Source organism: Condylura cristata, unplaced genomic scaffold (assembly GCF_000260355.1).
Source record: "Condylura cristata isolate star-nosed mole 26May11 unplaced genomic scaffold, ConCri1.0 scaffold00021, whole genome shotgun sequence".
NCBI classification, from domain to species: domain Eukaryota; kingdom Metazoa; phylum Chordata; class Mammalia; order Eulipotyphla; family Talpidae; genus Condylura; species Condylura cristata.
The window spans coordinates 30149515-30169371 of record NW_004567122.1 but is presented as its reverse complement, the minus strand read 5'-3'; the positions used below and the strand labels follow the sequence as shown (position 1 = coordinate 30169371).

The following is a 19857-nucleotide window of genomic DNA, read 5'->3' as shown; positions in this document are numbered from 1 at the left end:
CTGCTGAGGGGAGCAGTGGGCGAGTCAGGGAGGTCTGCCACGCCATGTGGATCTCCTCCGGGGCAGGCGGGGATCGAACTCATGCGGAAGTGGCTTTGGCTTCTTAATGCTGTGCCTTAACCCGCTGCGCCACCAGGGAGGGCCCTTGCCTCTGTAGTTTCTAATAAGAAATTGCTTTTTAATGTTGCTGCTGAGTTTTTGAGCAAATAATTTGCTTCTGAAAGGTTCGGCGTAGTAGGGAGGATGCAAAGAGATAGCAAGGCCAGTAAAACCAAAAGTAGGTTTATATCTGCACTCCCAGGTGAGGTTCACAGACCCCAGACAGAGTTGAGGTCAGTGCATTGAAGGAGGGTAGGAGGGATTTTTATAGGCCTAGGTAGTGGGGAGAAATAGCTGGGTGGAAAATTTTGGGAAGGAAATGGAACTTATTTTTCTGCACAGGCTTGCATTAACTGTGGTGCTAAGTAAGTCCTGTGGTTATCACTCCGGAACATCTGCTTCTGTTTGGGGCAGCAGTGCCTTCTGTGTGCCTGTTTCGTGGGTGCCTGATGCTTACAGCTTCTCTCTTGCTGTTTTCGTGGTTCTCTCTTTGACTTGGCTTTTAACAATCTGATTCTTTTGAGAGTATCCTCCTTGGAGTTTGTTCAGCTTTTTGATTGTGCAGATTCCTGTATTTCTTAAAATTTGGGGAATCATTGACCATTACTGCTTTCAATTCTCTTTCTATCCTTTCCTCTCTGTCTTCTTATGGAACTCCATTATGTAAATGTTTATATACTTGATAGAGCCATACAAGTATCTTAATTTCCTTCATTTTCCTTTCTGCAAATCAGATTGGATAATTTAATTTGACCTGTCTTCACGTTCACTGTGTTTCTTTCCTGTTTCTGCTCGTCTTCTATTAAACCCCTATAGTGATTTTGTAACTTGTTATTGTACTTTTCCACTCTAGACTTTTTATTTGGTTCCTTTTTCTAGTTTCTGTCCTATTGCTGACATCCTCAGTCACTGAGATATCACTCCTTCATTTCCGTTAGCTTTCTGAGCACATTGAAGACAGCTGAGTTACAATTTCTGTTCAATGACTCCAATGTCTGTGCTTCCTCAGATACATTTCCCGTTACTTTACTTTTTTGTGTGAGTCAGATCTTTTTGTTTATTTACATGCTTCATAATATGTTATTAGAAACTGGACAGTTTTGAGCATTTTTTTAAAGATTTATTTATTCATACAGAACTGGCGTACAGGCCAGAGATACGGAGGGTGAGAGGATTCACCAGAGGCAGAGCGGGGAGAATAACAGGCAGATCGACAAAGTACGAAGTACGCTGCTGAGGGGAGCAGCGGGCGGGTCAGGAGAGGTCTGCCACGCCATGTGGATCTCCTCCCGGGCAGGTGGGGATCGAACTCATGCGGAAGTGGCTTAAACTTCTTTGTGCTGTGCTTTAACCCGCTGCGCCACCAGGGAGGGACTTGAGCATTTTTTTTTTTTTCATAAAAACTGCTCTTTGTGGTATAGGTCTCCTAAGTATCCATTTTTTTGTTTGGTGTTTGACATTTTGGATGTTTGGAACCCTGAAAACTGGATTCCCCCTCCCCTCCAGGGTTTGCTACTGTTGGATGTTGTGAGCTCCATTCATATATTTGCTTAGTGACTTTTCCAAACAGTGTTTGCAAAGACAGTATTAACTGTGATCACTGAGGTCTCCATTCTATAATCTCAGCAATTAACTAGTGGGCTGACAGAATTTCTTACATTATTGGTCAGAAAATGGTCAGAAAAGCAAAACTAAGTTAAGGATAAAGGAAGAAAAGCAGGAAAGGAAGGACGGGAGGATAGAAAAGGGGAAATGAGGAGTTGGTGTTATCCCACTCCTTCTGTGGTCGCCCTGGCTATTTACAACTCTGCTTAACCTCACTCCCTGCTCATACGGAGTCTACAGGTCAACCAGAGGTAAAAGCTTGTGGTTTCCTCAGGTCTTTTTTGCATGCACCACACCCTGAGCATGTATGTACCCAGCTTTCTAGGTTCCCCACACAGAGGGATTTTTCAAAGTCCTATTCTCCCCAAATCTCACTACTTAATATTGTCTCTTTCTATATGTCTGTTGTGTGTCACAAATGTCATTTTTCCTTCTTCCAATGCTTTGGGGGGCCATCCTCTGCATCACTGCTCTGCTCTATGAGAGTTCCAAGGTAAATATATGGAAGGAAAATCCCTTGTGTCAGTTTTGGGGGGAAGCTCCCCACAATCAAAACACAACTCTTTGGGAACAAGACCTATTCTGCTTCTCCCAAAACCAGCTTTGCCCCTCCAGAAATCTGGGCTGCTGTCTTTAAGACCACTCTTTGCTGGAGGGCCTCCCTGGTGGCCTAGGGACAATCATGGTAGGAGGTGACCCATATGTCACAGCAGACCTCTCCTGTCTCTCCCACTGCTCCCCTCAGCAGTGGATTTCTTTCTTTCTTTTTTTTCTTTTAAAGATTTATTTTATTTATTTATGCATACAAGCCAGAGGTGCAGGGGCAGTGAGAGGATTCACCAGCGACAGAGTGGGGAGCAGAACTAGCAGATTAACGAAGTACACTGCTTAGGGGCACAGTAGACAAGACAGGAGAGGTCTCTGTGCCACCTCCCTGGCTGGGGATTGAACTTGTGCTGCAGTAGCTGTGGTAGCTTCACAGTGCTGCACTTTAACCCATTGCACCACCAGGGAGGGCCTCGTTTTTTTTTTTTTTTTAAGATTTATTTATTTATACAGAACTGGGGTACAGGCCAGAGATGTGGAGGGTGAGAGGATTCACCAGAGAGAGAGTGGGGTACAGAACAGACAGATCGACAAGTACACTGCTGAGGGGAGCAGTGGGCGGGTCAGGAGAGGTCTGCCTCGCCATGTGGATCTCCATTGGGGTAGGCGGGAATCGAACTCATGGGGAAGTGGCTTAAGCTTCTTTGTGCTGTGCTTTAACCAGCTGCGCCACCAGGGAGGGGGAGGGCCTCGTTTTGCTATTTTTACATTGGGTTTCTTTTTCTTTCTTTCTTTACTATTGACATAGGAAAGCTCTTTATATATTCTGCATACAAGTGTCTTGTCAGATATATCAAGTCTTGACTATGAGTATATACTATTTGTGTAATTTCTAAAATAATAAAATAAAGATCAATGCAGGGTTGCTAATCTGTCTAAAGGTGCAAGAGTTCCTGGGAAGAGTCAACTTTTCCATCAGAAAGCAACTGAGGCCTTCTCTTTGCCCACCCACGAGGTAACATTTCCTTTCTTCCTCCCTCCTCTGGCAGAGACTGCCCCCTGCTGCAGGTGTTGTCGGGTGAGGTTGCTGGCGAGGAGGTAGAGGGCTCTCTGCCCTGGATTGTCTCACAGCTCCTAGAAGGAAACAGCTACAGTGGCCTGCTTCTTCGCCTGGACCTTCAAGGTGGCCGTGGGGAGAGGGTGTGGGATTCATTGGGAAGTCCTGGGATCTGGCTTTAGTCTTGTACTATCTCACTTGATCAGCAAGATCAGATGGGCGGGCCAGGATTCAGCAGTGTCCCTGGGTGCTAAGGCTGTGATGTGTGGAGCGGAAGACCAGTGGTTAAAGTAACCCCACAACTTCCAGATATTTCCCTCTTACCAATGGTTTCTGCATTGACTATTACTCCTGATTTTTCCCACCATCTGATAGGGCAGATCTTATTTATAGGTGAGGAAAGAGACACAGGCCTAATTTATAGAAAAGGGAGGGTCAGAGAAGGGAAGGTACTTGCCTATTTTTACATCCCATTAGAAGGTGTCTGTGAAATGATATGATGTTAGGGATTAGGGGAGATTAAATAGTGGGCATAGATAAACAAGATTGGCCATGCCTTGATAATTGCTGATGCTGGGTGATAAGTAGGTGGATTTTCTATACTTTGTGATGTATTTGAATATTTCCATAATGAAAGAACAATTAAAAAATGAAAAGAGAGGCTGGCCTCTCTCTCCAAAATCAACAAAAACACTTTTATTGCTCAACAGGTTCTCAGACTTTCCCTGTGCCAGGCCCTGTGGAATGAGGAAGATAAATTGGGGCAGCCACACTCTCAAGTATAAAGCAGTGGGGGAAGGTCATATGTTTCATGGCCAGTTTGGCATCACACTTATGGGCACTGGCTTTAGTATCAGGAAGAACTGGGGTTCAGTTGCAGATCTACTACTTACCAGGAAGTTGCTTGACCTCTCTGGGTCTCGGTCATATCACCTGGAAAATGGAGGATGGACAGAATAAATTAGAGTGGCCACCTCATTGGAATGTAGTGTGGATAAAAAGACAATTTAGGAAAAGCCTTATCTTGGTGCCATCAGGAATATATATAAAAGCCTGCTAGCTGGGAGCTGTTCTTATGAATTGAATCATTAATAACAATTAAAACATTACAGGCGGTGTGCTTTGGAGTCCAGAGGCAGGGGTGATTCACTGTCTCTCCCCTTACTAGGCAGCTCCCTGAGCTTGCTCCAGGCTGCTCTGTGTGGGGCAGCACAGAGGAGGATGCAGGTGAAACAGGTGAGGCCTACCCTGTGGAATGCAGTAGAAGAGGCCCGGGGCCGGCGCAATGGCCTGAAGAGCCTTCGTGCAGGCCTCCTGGGGGACAGCCTGACAGATGATGGACTCAGGAAGCTGGGCAGGGCACTTCGAGAACTAAAGGTAAGCAAGCCGCTGCCTGGAGGGGCTGGGCAGCAATTACCAGCACCTACCCTGAATCTTTTTGTAGGTGGTAAAAGCCTGGAGCCGGCGCCTAGGAAGCTGGACACTCAAAGAGGTCAAAGCTGAGGCTGTGGGTATCCCAGAGCCACAGGTATGTCTTCCCTTCTCACTGCTCCTGTTTTAGGGCACTATGAGGGGCCCTTTGTCCTTGCATTAATTTATGGATTCACAAATATTTAGTGCCCACTTACTACGTGCTGGGCAGATGGGCAGAGTACCACGTAGGCTCTGGGAACTCTTTTCCCTCACTGGGTTTACAATTTGCTACATGGTCAGTGCCCTGAAGGGCCTATCAACACATGGTTCTACAGGATGGCTAAAAGAGGGACGGCTACAGTCTTGGCAAGAGAGGGACAGAAGATTCCAGGGAAGAAGTTGATCCTTGAAGGAAGTGACCAGAGAGGAGTGAATGTCGATGTAGAGAAAGTGACAGGCAAAGTCTCAGAGTAGTTGGCCTCTTTGGGGGCTGTAAGCTGCTCAGTTTGTTGGAGAATATTTGTGGCGAAGGACTGGAAAAAGGAAAGTAGAGGCCACGTCACACAGGACTTGTTAAACCTATTGAGATGTTTGGACTTTGTTTTGAAAGGGAAGCCGCATTTTAAGCAGGGAAAAAAAAAAACTATTGCTTCCATTTTTTAGGTGAGCAAACTGAGACTCAGAGAAGCACATGCATAGCTCAGGGTTGCTGGGTCTCAGAAGGCAGCAGAGGTCAAGCACCCAAGTTCTCAGACTCTACCATGCTTTCCTCACAGCTGCATGGCCTCTCTGGGCAGGAGAGGGCGCTGTCTGCCGTGATTTGCCACAGAGTGGCTGGTCCTTCTCTCCGCTGGTTTTTCCCTTCTCATAATTAGTTAAACTTGGGTTTTCAGGTCCTGGGCTTTAAGAATTACGCACGCATTAAAAAAAACAAAAAAAGAATTAGGCATGTAAGCTCTCATTTACTGCTCAGTGCCTGCTTGCTTAGTGCTTTGGGTATTTACCTCTTTTCATGCTCTCTACACTTTGTTTTAATCAAATGTTACTGATTTACCACTCATTTACAAAACCATGATTTGGGGCTCACCCAAATCTTCACACCTCAACATGTACCTATGCTTTACTCACCCACCACTGACACTGCAGTGCCAATACACCGCCACCTTACCCCCTCTCCTATCCTCCCTCCCCTGACCTGTCTGATTTCAAAGCCCTGGTTTTAACCTGTGTGGTCCTGGGAGGGTGTGCACTACTCACTCCTAATATCTTCTCAGCAGGTGATTGATAGGGCAGCAAGTCACAGCCCAGGCCTCCAAGGGGAACCCCAAGGTGGGTCAGGAGTTTGTGGTGAAGCAGGGGGTCTTCTCTACCTTTGATATGCTTAGTTGCATTTTTGTTTGGTGGCAGGGAGAACAGCATCTCTAGGGCCTGAGCACTACCAAAAGCAACCTCTCAGGGACTCTGGAGAACAGGTAGTAACTTGTGAATCCCAGAACAACTGGGTGCTATTGGGGAAGTGAACACAGGATTTGAGACCCCAGCTAATATGTCCTGCTTACCATGCCCCAAACCAGGGAGATGTGTGGAGTTTGGGGGAAAGGACTAAAAGGGCTGCCAGATCACTAGGGGTGATGGGAAGCAGCTATTTTCCTAATGGTTTGAATTGATATGTGACCCTCAGGGACCTCTACCGCTGAGCCAATACTTCTTCCACCAAGAAGTTTCTTGGTCTATGTTTCTGTCCTGGCTCCAAACTCTCCCGGCTGATGTAGAGCCTGATGTAGTTCTAGTAATGGGTTTCTGTGGGAAAGCTGGGCCTTATGTCCCAAAGCCGAGCACGCACATGAACCTACACTGACACCATCTATGCTGGGCAGGCTGCAGATGTCGCCCTGCAGTTCTTTCTGGGCCAGGCCCGGAGGCAGAGACTGCGAGAACAGCACCATATTTGGATCCAAGAGCAACTGCAACACTTGGAAGAGGAAGAGGTGGCAGATGACCAGGGCAAAGGTCTGCTGGCTGGAGAGGAGGTGAGGAGGGTCAAGTAGGGAGCTGAGGTCTCTACTCGGGCCAGGCACTGTGCTGGGTTCAGCATCAACTGCAACACACTGCATCGCATCCTTTCATGGCCCTCTGGGCCTTGTGGGGGATAGACAAGGCAATACTCAGTGTTAACTGCGGTGATGGTGAATCTAGGCCTGGGGGGACAAAAGGTGTAACTGACCCAGGCTGAAGTAGACCTGAAAAGATGACACCTAAGTTTTTTTTTATAGTTATTTTTGTTTTTGCATAGAACTGGGGTGTCGGCCAGGGGTGCAGGGGATAAGATTCACCAGAGACAGAGTGGGGAGCAGAACAGGTAGATCGACTGAAATACACTGTTGAGGGGAGCAGTGAGTGAGACAGGAGAGATCTGTTGTGCCATGTGGGTCACATCCCTGGCCAAGGATAAAACTTAGGCCTTAGTGATAGTGCTGAGACTTAATCCCTAGGCCACCAGGGAGGCCCTCTAAGCTGTCTTAAAGACCAAACTAATCAGCCGGAGGAATTCACTAGCTCCTGAACTTCACAAGGGCAGTTTGTGCTTATCACAGAGGCATTCAGAAAACATTACTTGTGTGAACCAATTAAGAAACAGGATGTGTGCATGGGTGGTGGGGACACGTTTTGAGAGGACAATACCGCAGGAGCAAAGGTTAAAAGGGAAGCAATGGCAGCATGGAGTCTGGCTGTCGTGAATATCTACTTGGCTGCTTCCTGGTAGCAGAAAGACTGCAGTGGGCCACATCTCTGGACTTGGACTGTGGTGACTCTTGAAAGGGCACGGGTCAGCTCAGTGGCTCGTTAGTCATGTGAATAAAGCAAGTCAGGTCACTTCTCGATCCACTGTTTCCACATCTGTAAAACTGCAACTATTCATATGGTCGTCTTACTGGGTAGAATGAGATAATGCACATGAAGTTATTTAGAACACAGCCTGCATGTGGGTGGCACTCAACAGTGTGTATTATCATTGAAGGCCTCAGAGGAGAGGCAGAGCCGGCACTGGGAGCAGACAGTGCACAGACTCCAGCTGGAGGCCCTTCAGGTGGAGCGGGATGCTGCGGAGCAGGACCTGGTGGCCCTGTATGAGCTGCACGTGCAGGCTGCCCGAGCACAGTCACACCACGTGCTGCAGGTCAGTGAGAACCGGGGGCTGGCCCTGAGCTAGCTCAGAGGCTGACTGGCTGACAGGTATTTCTGGCCCTGGGCATAGGTGTTCCGGGCCTGGCGACGGCTTTGGGAGGAGCAGGCCATGACCAGAGAGCATCACCACCGTGGCCTGCTGGCTGGCGTTCTGCAAGAGACCATCAACCTAGCCACGCAGAACCAGGAGCTCCAAGCCCAGAACCAGCAGCTTGGAAGGCTGCAGACTAGGCTGGGGGCAGAGATGCCAGATCCCCGTTCAGGGGGTCAGGAATCTTTCAGGGACAGTGTTTTCTCATCTCATCCTTAAGGATCCTAGAAGGAAGAACAAGCTGAAGCACAATGGCCAAGCTCTAGCTCACTATGGATAATTGTTACCACCACTAACCAGAGCTCCTTGTGCCAGTCCTTGTTGGAGGCTTAATATCCATTATTTCACGTAGTCCCTAGCCGTTTGTACTAACCTGTACGTGTTCCTACACCAGTAAATGTTTAGGTAAGCAATGGACTGAATCTGATACTGATCTCCTGATTCCAACTGCTCACTGACATTATAGCTTTCACTGTTGTGTTTTATGTTGGCAGCAGCCCCATCTACCTGTGACCTTCGTGTAAAGACACAATTTCCTAAAGAAGCGTTCCTCAGAATGCCCCCCCTGCTAAGTGACCAGGACGGTAGTTGGTTCTCTTTGGCCACATTTCAGACATCAGCCAATGAAAGGAAGGAAAGGTTCAGCATTGCCCAAGGACAGTCAGCAGGTGACAGTGCCTTCTGTATTGTGGCTGACAAGTTTGCAGCATATGTCAGAAACAGCTAGGAAAAAGAGGGAAACCCCTTTAAATCCTGCTACCTAAAATTTGGCTTCAAGAGGATAGGGTTTTTTTTTTAAAACAAGTTTGCCAGGTATACCACAAGTGGATGTTCCCACAGTCCTGACAGCAGATGACAGATGAGAATGTTAGTGAGGGAACCAGAGGAAATGAGGCTCAAACCACATTGAGTCATCAAGAGTTTTCTGGCTCTAGTTTGTCCTGCCAGCCTGAGCACATTCTATTCTCAACACTCCCTCCAAGTCCCCTGGGGCATAAGTTTTGTGCTTCAGAGAAATTTCAAAAGCTTCATAATTGTCTTGGTTCCACAGAACCCTCACAGGAAATAATGGTGCTAGCACAGCTAGTCTTTTTTCTCCTAGTTTATAAGTCACTGCTGGAATAAGATACTCAAAGCATCAGAGGACAGAAATTATGCTTGAGAGGAGCTTGGGACACAGAAGACACAGGACAACAATGGCCAATTGTAGGAACGACCTACACCCCAGAACACTTTATTAAGACCTTATTGCTTATGCAGTTAGATACACTGATTGAGTTACACGCATTTCCCTTGTCTGGTCCCAGGTTACTCTGCAGAGCTTCAATAGGCTGTTGGGAGATAGGATATACTGCCAGGTGGGTCAGGACCCAGAATGGGGAGGATGGCACCTCCTAGGAGCTGCAGAGGGGGCAGTAGGCTTCCAGTGGGCCTTTGGGGTGAGCAGAGAGGTCAGGAGTGTAGGCTTAAGCCAGAGCCCAGGGGCAACATTCCCTGAGATGAGTCAAGCCCCAGCCCTCTTCGGGGTTTCCAGAAAGAGGCTGGGTGTGGCGAGCAGTACTGTGGAGGGGGCAGGGCACTGTCTCCAGGTGCTGCTGGAGTGAAGGGAGGCTGATGGGTGTACAGTCTGGCAACTGGGCATTTCTGCATGATAGCAGGGGTGAGAACCCTTATGAGGGATCATGCACCACAGCTGGGCTAGAGCAGCCAGAATCAGGCCTGGGGGCAGTGGGTCTGCTGGGGTGACCCCAGTTAGCAAGGAAAGTCAATCGCTGCCCACAGTTGAAGCAACTGTATTTATGCAAGATGAGGCAGGTAGCCTCCTCCATCAGGGATGGGGTCATTTCTCAGGCTTAGGTATTAATGCTTCCAGAATTCATTAGACTGGAAGAATGGGTGTGTGTGTGTTGGGGTGGGAGGTTTTGGGTTTTGGGGGGGGGGGGTTGAGATTAAGAGCTTCCTTAGCCAAACCTACTATTCAATTCCCCCAGAGCTACTCTTTTACCCACCCACTCCAGACACTCAACTGGCTGTTCTCACTTCCCCAGCTTTTCTCACAAGGCACTTGTCACAGGGCTGCTGTGGGGAGGGCTGGGAAGTGGCTCTGATGGTGGCACCCAATCTCCAGCGTCAGAAGTCAGGATGAGGCCATCAGGGCCTAACGGCTGCCGTAGTACAAACGTACTGCCAGGCCAATGAGCAGCGTGGCCAGGAAGAAGGCAGCTGTGAGCTGCAGCCGCAGCAGGGCCGCTGAGAGCACAGCATTGACCACCAGCGAGCAGGACACGACGAAGAGGCGCGTGATGCTACTGCCGTGCTTCATGACGGCTGACATGAGCAGTCCGTTCAGCGCCTGGCTCAGCACCACGAGCGCTGCCCATCCTGAGAAGCCCTCCAGGAGGCCGGGGCCAGGGCCGCCGCCTGCATGCAGACCGAGGTTCAGAAGCACACCGAAAGTGTAGAGGAAGAGGTTCTGAAGTGCCAAGGGCAGCCGCTGCCGCTTCATGAGCAGCTCCGTGTACACAGACGACAAGCCTGAGATAAGACAATACAGGACGAGAAGCAGCAGTCCCAGTGGAGTGATGTGCAGGGGCATGGGGCTGGCAGCAGCTGCTGGAGGAGACCCAGGCAGGGCGTGCCGAGGGTCCTGGAGCCCACCAGCGGCGTAGCAGGCTCCTGCAGCCATCAGCAGCAGCAGTGCCAAGCCCTGGCGTGCAGACAGCCGGTGCCGGAGACAGAGGCAGTAGAACAGGGCTGTGCTTCCGATCTTGAGATTGCTCAGCACCTGGTAGGTGCTGGGGTCCATGTATCGCTGAAGATAGATCACCAGGTTGTTGTTAGCCCCGTAGAGGAGGGCTGACAGTGCGAAGGGGGCAGCCTGGCGCCATGGAAGAGCCCCTTGGGGCCATGTTTGCCAGCCTACCAGGAGGGAGAAGGCGCATAGCAGCAGCTTGGTCAGCTCAGTCAGCAGCACGGCTGACGAGGGCCGGAAGGGCACTCTGCCATCCACATGGCACAGTGCCAACAATGGGGCATGGGCGCCATACATGGCAGTGGACAGGAGCAGCATCAGGGTCCAGCGGGCCTGCCTGGGGCGGCCCAGGCCTGGCATACCCCCGTCCTCTACACTCATGCCCATACCAGGCCCTTGGTGGCCTGTGTAGTTAGCAGGGAACAGGCCGCGGGGACTGTGACACATTTGGAAAATCAAGTTATGGAGCCCACTTCTAGGAGGGAGGAGCCCTGACACATCGCTGGAGAGAATACTGAGCTTCAGAACCAGCTGCGAACTCCACAGTCAGGGCTGGAAAGGAGCTGGTGGCCCTAGAAGCCAGTCTTGGGGCCAGTCCCATGGGGTGAGGGTGGGAAGGAGTTCAGGGTGCTGGCTGAGGGGCCACCGTCCACCCTCTGCAGGAAGGGAAGTGAAGATGAAGGTGGCAGGAACGTTGGAGAGAGCAAATGGGTGAGAGTCGAGGAAGCCAAATATGGCACCTGTGCTCGAAAGGCCTCCACCTGCAGGCCCCATTTGTTCATCCTGCCTCCCCCATGGGATCCAGAGCTAGTTGGGCCCTTTGCGCAGTGACCGTAGATAGTCCCTCAAGGTCTTCTCCACATTGGGAACAGCATACGCCTGAGCTGCATAGATGCCAGTGCAGGTGCCCACGGCAAAGCCCAATACTGCTGATGCCCTCAGTTTGGCCACCACATAGCCAGCCAGGAAGCCCTTGAGGAATGGGGAGGACAAGAGCGAGCCATCCTGTGGAGGAAAATGGAGGACACTTAGCCAGGCTCCTCCTTTCTCTACCCAGGAATTACTCAAGCGTCTTACCACCTGCACCTCTTCACTGTGGAAGCAGTCTGTAGCAGTCTATCCAAAGATAGCCTCAAGGTTCTAGAGGCAGAAAAAGAACCTAGAAGTCCTGACCACACAATCTCAGAACCTTCAGGTTCAAAGGCTCCAATCACAGAACCCTACCTCCACAGGCCACACAGCTGTCGCTGTCGTTCCCCTGCCTGCTTTTCCAGCCTCACTTCCTAGCATGCTCCCACACAACTCCAGCCAAACCGAACTGGTGCCCCTCCCATTCATCATGATACCTCCCAACACAAGGGCATTGCATATGCTGTTCCTGTCTTCCCTCTTCACCCAGTTAATCCCTATCTAAGATCCCAGTTCAAGTGGGATTTTTCTTTGGGGTCACAGAGAGCAGACTCTCAATAGCCACTTGCTGAATAGATCTTCACCATCCATTCAAAAGCATATTGGGCAATTAAGCCCAAGAGGGAGTGGGAGAAAGATTCAGCTTTACCTGGCCCACACCACTGCTGACTTCGTCTTCCACACGCCGCTGCAGGTGCTCCAGCTGGTTCTTAAGAAATGCTAGGTCCTTAAGCTTGGGCAGAGAATCCTACGACAAGGAAAAGGCTGACTCCAGCAGACTGACCCAATCCCATCCCTTGCTCAAGTCTATGAGTGGCTGGGATTGGGTAGGGGGCAGGGATGGGGTAAGCCTGAAAAGCTTCTTCCATAAAAAAACCTCCTAGATGACAGTGAAAAGGAAGAAAGGCACTGAAAGGTACAGAACTCAGAGGGACCAAGGAGGGCATGACAGATGGGATGCACACTAGTAACTAACAATAACCCTTATAACTACATTAAATATCAAGTGTATAGAAGAAGGCGGGAAGGGGAGCCATAGGAAATTCAATAGATGTATTAGGAAAGCACTAATGAACAGACTGTATGCTACCTAAAAGTGCTGACTAGTCTCTCCAGCCTATTGTGTCCTCGGGCTTAAAACGGCCTGGGCAAACTCTCGGTAATTGTGTGGGTGGTGTGCAACTTCTAGGCCAATGGTGAGTCATGGCTTGAGGGAGTTCCTTGGGCAATTTGGAAGCAAAACTGATTTCTGCCTGGGCTCCCACTTTCCCCAAGGCCATCCGGAGCTGAATGTACAAATGGATGCGCTAGTCGTTAAGTGCAAAGAATTGGATGAGTGTGAACAGATGTGTGGATCTGGAAACGCAGTGTGACGAGGGAAATTTCAGGAGCCAGCGAATGGAGCAGAGTGAGGAGTGTGGCAGAGCTGAAGGTGTCCTACAAGAGTAGCTGCTGATCGTGACGCTCCGGGAGGGGTCACCTGGGTGAGCCCGGGCTCCGCCTGCCTTTCAGCGCTCCGCCACTTCACTACCAAAGGCTGAGGCAGTCCACAGAGAAGTCCGCCCCGAGGGGAAACCTAGGGCACCCCAACCCACGGGCTGCTCCACTGTCGCCTTTCCTCAGAATTAGGTGTGAGCATCACACCTGACCGATTGTAGATCACCCCCACACACTCACCTTGTCATCCGCCATCTTCCCCGCCGAACTTGTGGCGCAGGCGCAGTCCCGCCCCCCTAAGCCGAGTGGCGCGGCCATCTTTACCGAGGGCGGAGGTACTTCCGGGGCATTTGTGGAAAGGGCGGAGGCGCTTTCCCGGCGGCCGAGATTTAGCGTCTCCTTCCTAGCGGCTAATCCCACGTGACCCCGCGCGCTCGCGTCCCCGACGCGGACGCGTTGACTTCACTTGTGAGCCCAGGCGGGTTTCCGCAGTTCGTGAGCTCACGGGTGCGCGGTGATGTCAGCGGCTGTGTGGCGTCGGTGCGCCTCCCTCGTACTCACGCATGGAAACGCGCACCCACTCGGGAATCCAGACGCTTATTTACACGCTCGGCCCGTCCTCTCCAGCCTCCGGGGCGGCCCCTGCCCCTGCCCCGCCCCGTTTTGGTGCGGCGCTTGCTGGTGCTCCAGACTCCAGCGCAGAGAGGTTGGGCTTACGGGCGCAGCAACTCCAGAGGTCGAGCTGGGCTGAGACTGAGCGCCGGCGCAGGCCGGCGGGGACGCGGCCGAGGCCATGCTGGGCAAAGATTACATGTTGGCCATCATTCTGGTCAACTGCGATGGTGTGCACGGAGGGGCCCTCTGGGTGGACCCGGACCTGGGGGGACGAGTGAGCGCTCAGGGCTGCCCTAAGGCTCAAGACCTGTAGGTGGGGGGAAGGGAGGGTACGTGTCTGGGTAAAGACCGCGAGACGAATGAACCCTGATCTTTGCACTGCAGTATCCAAAATTAGAAGCCCGAATCCTCAGATGGAGCCTCCAGCCTATTAGGGGTGAAGGAAGGTTATTGTCCTCCCTTTCCAATCCTGTGCCTCTCCCATCCTGTATTTCCGTAGATGACTTGTGGGGGGACCAGAATCTGGAGGGTGAGCCAGGCCTTCCCCCTGGCTGGAGGAAGATCCGAGATGCTGCAGGTACTTACTATTGGCACGTACCTAGCGGTAGCACCCAGTGGCAGCGCCCAACCTGGGAGCCAGGAGATGCAGAGGACCCAGGCACGGTAGGTGGAATGTGAGGTGGGGACCTTGTGTGGACCTAGGCGTGTGACTACACTGACCTAGCTCTTTCTTTACAGAGCACAGAGAGGATTTGGGGACTTCGGCCCCCCAAGGGGAGATCCTTCTCCAGTCTGGAGAGCTCACTGGATCGGAGGTAACACAGATAGTCTAGGCAAAATGAAAGACTTGGGGTTCCCTGGCACCCAGAGATAAAGCTGGTGTCAGTCTGTTTCCCAGTCCAGGTTCTGGAATCTGTCCCATGTTTGGGGCTCTGTTTTGTGTTCTTGGCTCTGTCCCATGTTATTGACTTTCAGTATTTTGAGTTCATTCCTTGTTCCAAGTGCTGTCTTTTGCAGTATGGTATTTTCCATATTCTTTGTCCTGATCTAGACTTTGGTCACTGTCGTAGGCTTTGCTCATGAGTCTTCCTGTCCTGAGTTCTAGGGCCTCTTGCCCTGATTTGGGGCCCTGGTTCACAGTTTGGACTCTGCTCCATGTTTGCAGCTTTTATGCTACATTTGTTGTCCTGTCAAATGAGATGCCACACTCTGTGATACCTTTGTTTATATTGCTCTGTCCTGCTCATGTTTTATATTAGAAGTACTACATTATGGGTCTTATTCCACATGTTTTTGCTCATCAAGTAGTCGGAGTTTCACCAGTGTCCTTTCCCTAGGAAGAATGTTCCTCTTACCAGTTCTTCTCTGTTCTAGTAACTCTCTGTCCTGGCTTGGTGAGGAATCCTACATCCAGAGCATGGAGCCAGGGGCTAAGGTAGTCACTTGAGCTTGAGGGTCAGCGCAAGGCATGGGGAAGAGTCTCAGGAAGATTGCCAAGGATGGGATTGGGCTGAGCAGAAGTGACAGGCATGCATGGAGGGAGTAGAAGTATCAGGGTTATATGTGTGGGGTCTGTGATACCTTCCATCCTACTGCATCTCTACTCAGGACCCTCATGTCCTTTCCTTCAATCCCAACAGTGCTTTGCGGTCCGCTCGCTGGGCTGGGTAGAGGTACCTGAAGAGGACCTGGTACCAGGCAAGAGCAGTATTGCAGTGAATAACTGCATCCAGCAGCTGGCTCAGACCCGCACTCAAAGCCGGCCCCAAGAAGGTGCCTGGGGTGAGGTGAGCTGGTCCTTTAAGGGGGTTAGCCTATGACTGGTAGAGGTAGTTTTCATTGAATTGCTTCTCCTCAGTGGCGACCACTGTCATCTGAGCTCTGGACTGATCTCTATCCTTGGCAGGGCCAGAACATGCTCATGGTCTTGAAGAAGGATGCCATGAGCCTGGTGAATCCCCTGGACCACAGTCTGATCCATTGCCAGCCTCTGGTGCACATCCGTGTATGGGGTGTGGGCAGCTCCAAGGGCCGGTGAGGATCCATATATCCCCCCACATTGTAGTTGCTCCTCCCTTCCCCTTGCAGGCTGTGATCCCCACTGATGTTGACTCCCTGTACTTGAACCCTTGGACACAGATCCTCTGACATGGATCCAAGCTCGGCCTCCCCTGCGTGGTCCAACACTGATTGGGGAGGGTGGGCCCAGCTCAGCAGGGACCGATGGGGGAGAGCCTGACAGGCTAGGCTGATTCTCTCCTGTGCTCCCACATGCTTCTGGAACAGTGACAGGTGAGTGAGAGCCAGGTGTCTCGACGCCCAGCCCTGACCTCCCTGTTCTTCCCCTGCCATGTCCCTTGCCCAACTTGACAGCTTCCTGTAGGCACTACAGGCCCCTGCCACTCCCCAGCCCCTATCCTGGTGCTGTCTCTACCCCTGTCCCAGCCCCATCTCTGACCATGCCAGGGACTTCGCTTTTGTGGCGGGTGACAAAGACAGCTGTATGCTCAAGTGCCATGTGTTTCGCTGTGACGTCCCTGCCAAGGCCATTGCCAGTGCCCTACACGGGCTCTGTGCTCAGGTAAGGGCCACAAATGGTGCAGGGAACATGGGTGAGGAGCTGGGTCTGAAACTTCCAAGGTGGTTGGGGCAGGTGGCATCGGCTCCCTTACCTCAGGCCCCGTCTCTCTGCACCTCACACTGACTGAATTGCATTTCAGATCTTGTCAGAGCGAGTGGGAGTGAGTAGTGATTCCCCTTGCTGCTCCTTAGATCCCATCTCCCCTGAAGACCTGCCACGGCAAGGTATGGGAAGGGAGGTGCTGCCCTGCAGTAGCTGGCCACTTTGGTGAAAGGTGGAGTGAGGGTGGGATCCTGGTTATTTAGTGTTTCTGGAGTTGGGGATGTCTGAGATGCCCTGCTTCCAGGGATGCCAAACCCTAAATGGAGGCAGGCGTGTCGGTAGCCTTCCTTCTGCTTGCTCCAGCCCTTAGATGGGTGGGGAAAGGTGTCATTGAATGCCCAGGCCAGCTTGGTGTTTGCATTTCAGTGGAGCTGCTGGATGCGGTGAGCCAGGCTGCGCAGAAGTATGAGGCGCTGTACATGGGGAGCCTGCCGGTCATGAAAGCCATGGGTGAGGCCTGTGCGCTGCAGGGTGTGGGATGTATCAGCTCATGGGGGGCAGGGGGTGGCAGGACCTGTCACCTGGGATGTACCACTCTTGCCAATTCAGGATTTTAAACCCTGCCCCAGTATTCTGTTCCTGTCCCCCTGAGCCCAAGTTAGTGAGAAGGGCCAGGACACTTGGCAGAGCTCTTCTTTCTTCATGTGTTGGAGACACTAAGGTGGGCATTTCCCCCCAGGTATGGATGTGCTGAACGAGGCTATTGGTACCCTCACCATCCGGGGGAACCGGGAGGTCTGGGTGCCCACCATGCTCAGTGTGTCTGACTCTCTCATGACCGCGCATCCCATTCAGGTACCAGAAGGTGAAGTTGGAGGCTTTGGAGGGGTGGGTGGGGATCATGAGGGGTCATTGCTGGCTGTTGGGAGGGCTCAGTGTGTCCAGCCAGTGCCTGCCCTCTAGTGACTAGGCCTGGTGTGGGCAGGCAGAAGCTGGTGCAGAGGAGGAGCCACTGTGGCAGTGTCCTGTGCGCCTCGTGACCTTTATTGGTGTTGGCCGTGACCCACACACCTTTGGCCTCATTGCCGACCTGGGCCGGCAGAGCTTCCAGTGTGCTGCCTTCTGGTGCCAGCCCCATGCTGGGAGACTCTCTGAAGCTGTGCAGGCTGCTTGCATGGTGAGTGAGAGGTGGGGGGAGAGGGTGGGGTTGCCCTGCAGGGTTTCTCTATTGAAGACTGAGGCTCAGGATCAGTCCTTTCTCCAGAGATTACAAACCAGCGATCCCAGGGTTGGCTGTAGTTTTATTTGACCCTCATGCAGTTTTAGTTGTCAGTATTTTAAGCTGGGGCATTTTACATAGTAATTGCTATTCTTGTTTTTCTAAAATTGCTTAAAGCTCTGACACTGGGTCTACATACTGATTTCCACACAACTGGAATCATGAACGTCCCGGTCCCCTGTAGGTTAGACCCCGCTTTCCTGCTTGTCTCATTTTGTTTGTTTCCTGGTATCTGTAGCCATTTGAGTGTGGGATGCTTACACTTTGCTTGCTTGGTTCATTTTGCTCATTCCTTAACAAATATCAGTACCTTCAGGTTACGAGGCATCTTACTTGCCCCCAGGGAGTTCAGGGGAATAGAGGGCATAGCTCTCGTCCTTACAGTAACTTCGATTAGAGAGAAGGTAGCTCAGAACGAATGTACACACCACAGGATGATGGAGACAGACCTTCTGGGGTTCAGGAAGTTTATCCCGAGAGGTGAGAGAAAATCCATAGTTGAAGGTAGAAGGAGGAAGTTAGCCTGGTGAAGGGAGTAGGCTAGAAGGTGTACCAAGTACTGGGAATCCCAGCAGAGAAGGTGAGAAATGTTGGTGGTGTCTGCAGTAATACTCTAATGTAGTGTATCTGGAGTACAAGGGAGGGGTGTTAGAGTAAGAGACGGGGGCAAAAGAATGTCAGAAATCAGGTCATGGAAGAACTTCGTGGGTTTTTTTTTTTTTTTTTTAAATCCCAAGACACTTGAAAGGATTTGAACAGGACAGTGAAGTCAGGTTTGTGCATTGGGAAGACCACTTAAACTATAGTATGGGTAAAAGATTTGGAAGACTGCAGAAGTACTAGGAAGATCCTTAGTTAGGACTCTGGTGTTAATGAGAGATGATTTGGTTACTTGCATTGGGAGTTTGGGCTGTCCACCTTCCCTTTGACTAGGGAGTCCACTGTGCCTGAGACCAGTTCATTCCAGTGAGAGAGAGCACTCACAGCTGTAGGTGAGGTTGAGAGTTCAAACCTGTAGAACCAGGTTTGAATCCCAGTTCTGCCAGTTACTGGCTGTGTGACTAAGCAAAGTCATGTGCTCTCTCCCATCTCACCCTTTTTAAAAAAAAATTTTATTACTAGAACTGGGGTGTAGGCCAGAGGTGCAGGGGGTAAGGGGGAGGCACGATTTGTGAGAGGATTCACCAGAATCAGTGGGGAGCAGAACAGGTGGGATGACTGAAGTACACTGCTGAGGAGAGCAGCGGGCAGGATAGGAGATGTCTGCTGGGCCATGTGGGTCAGCTCCCTGGCCGAGATTGAACTTAGGCCATAGAGGTGATAGGGTTGAGATTAATCCCTGGGCTACCAGGGAAGCTTCATGTGCTCTCTCTAGATCTGTCTCCTTATTTGCAAAATGGGGATAATGACACCTGATAAATAACCATTGTTTAAGTTAGGTTATACAAAACACTTAGCATAGTGTTTATTAACCTTCCTTGAATGCTCAGGAAATGTCAAGTTTTATGTTTTTTTTCCTACCTGGGAATGCTGATGGGGTTCCAATGTGACCGACTAACAGCCTCATATCAAACCAAAACATTCCTGCAGAAACTTTCAGGGAATCCAGGGACAGAAAGGACCTGGATCCTTACATTCACCTTCTCCCTAGGTTCAATACCAGAAGTGTCTTGTGGCCTCTGCAACTCGAGGCAAGGCCTGGGGTGCTCAGGCTCGTGCCCGCCTGCGACTCAAGCGGACCAGTTCTGTGGACTCTCCAGGAGGTCCCCTGCCTCTCCCTCTGCTCAAAGGAGGAGTTGGCGGTGCAGGGGCAGCCCCTCGAAAGCGGAGTGTCTTCTCTTTTCTCGATGCCTTCCGGCTGAAACCCTCTTTGCTCCATATGCCCTAAATTGTTCCAGAAGGACTGGGGAAAGAGGCTCTGGGTCCATGTGCAACTCTACACTTTCCTTCTCCAAGGGCCTGTAGCCACTTCCCCCTTGGAGCCTTCTCTGCCTGCCCCTCAGACCCTTGCCCAACCTCTATTTATTGCCCAATTTATTGTTTATGTGGGCGACTAAGAGGCCCAACATCACAACTAGGCCCCTGGCTTTCCTTCTCCTGGATCCCTGTGTTCCTTGCCCCTGTCTGGTTCTGGACAGTTGGCTCTACCTCAGCAACACTTTATAGCAAAATCAGTACAAATAAAAATTCCTCAGTGACCTCAGTGGGTGTGAACATATTGGGCCTGGGTCAGAACTGGGGGCTA

At 51.1% G+C, this 19857-nt stretch overlaps 3 protein-coding genes across 3 annotated transcripts in view; 2 read left to right on the top strand and 1 right to left on the bottom strand.

The window, feature by feature from the left end:
* Positions 1–8377, top strand: part of LOC101622272 — a 14475-nt gene extending 6098 nt beyond the window's left edge. Inside the window, exons 6-13 of the mRNA XM_012727754.1 lie at positions 3300–3433; positions 4476–4684; positions 4752–4835; positions 5995–6049; positions 6128–6192; positions 6598–6750; positions 7740–7898; positions 7977–8377. Of these exons, the coding sequence (XP_012583208.1) occupies positions 3300–3433; positions 4476–4684; positions 4752–4835; positions 5995–6049; positions 6128–6192; positions 6598–6750; positions 7740–7898; positions 7977–8216 (1099 nt within the window). The 3' untranslated portion in view covers positions 8217–8377. The remainder of the gene's footprint in view (positions 1–3299; positions 3434–4475; positions 4685–4751; positions 4836–5994; positions 6050–6127; positions 6193–6597; positions 6751–7739; positions 7899–7976) is intronic.
* Positions 8378–9196: 819 nt separating this feature from the next.
* On the bottom strand, positions 9197–11217 carry SLC35A4 (solute carrier family 35, member A4). The gene has a single exon (XM_004686810.2). It carries the CDS (start codon positions 11194–11196, stop codon positions 10156–10158), a length of 1041 nt encoding a protein of 346 aa, XP_004686867.2. The 5' UTR covers positions 11197–11217; the 3' UTR covers positions 9197–10155.
* Positions 11218–13611: 2394 nt separating this feature from the next.
* Positions 13612–19815, top strand: APBB3 (amyloid beta (A4) precursor protein-binding, family B, member 3). Its single transcript, XM_004686808.2, has 13 exons — positions 13612–13937; positions 14210–14373; positions 14449–14525; positions 15085–15145; positions 15351–15497; positions 15617–15744; positions 15997–16002; positions 16177–16291; positions 16431–16515; positions 16760–16843; positions 17073–17188; positions 17319–17510; positions 19264–19815. Exons 1-13 carry the CDS (start codon positions 13889–13891, stop codon positions 19498–19500), a joined length of 1461 nt encoding a protein of 486 aa, XP_004686865.1. The 5' UTR covers positions 13612–13888; the 3' UTR covers positions 19501–19815.
* The last annotated feature ends 42 nt before the right edge of the window (positions 19816–19857 follow it).

What these genes read in the sequence shown, in the direction of transcription:
- SLC35A4 (XM_004686810.2), bottom strand. Translation starts at nt 11,196, where the DNA reads ATGTGTCACAGTCCCCGCGGCCTGTTCCCTGCTAACTACACAGGCCAC.
- APBB3 (XM_004686808.2), top strand. Translation starts at nt 13,889, where the DNA reads ATGCTGGGCAAAGATTACATGTTGGCCATCATTCTGGTCAACTGCGAT. An exon ending in CATTCTGGTCAACTGCGATG is followed by an intron (nt 13,938 to 14,209) that starts GTGTGCACGGAG and finishes GTATTTCCGTAG; the next exon opens with ATGACTTGTGGGGGGACCAG. An exon ending in TGAAGACCTGCCACGGCAAG is followed by an intron (nt 16,516 to 16,759) that starts GTATGGGAAGGG and finishes TTTGCATTTCAG; the next exon opens with TGGAGCTGCTGGATGCGGTG.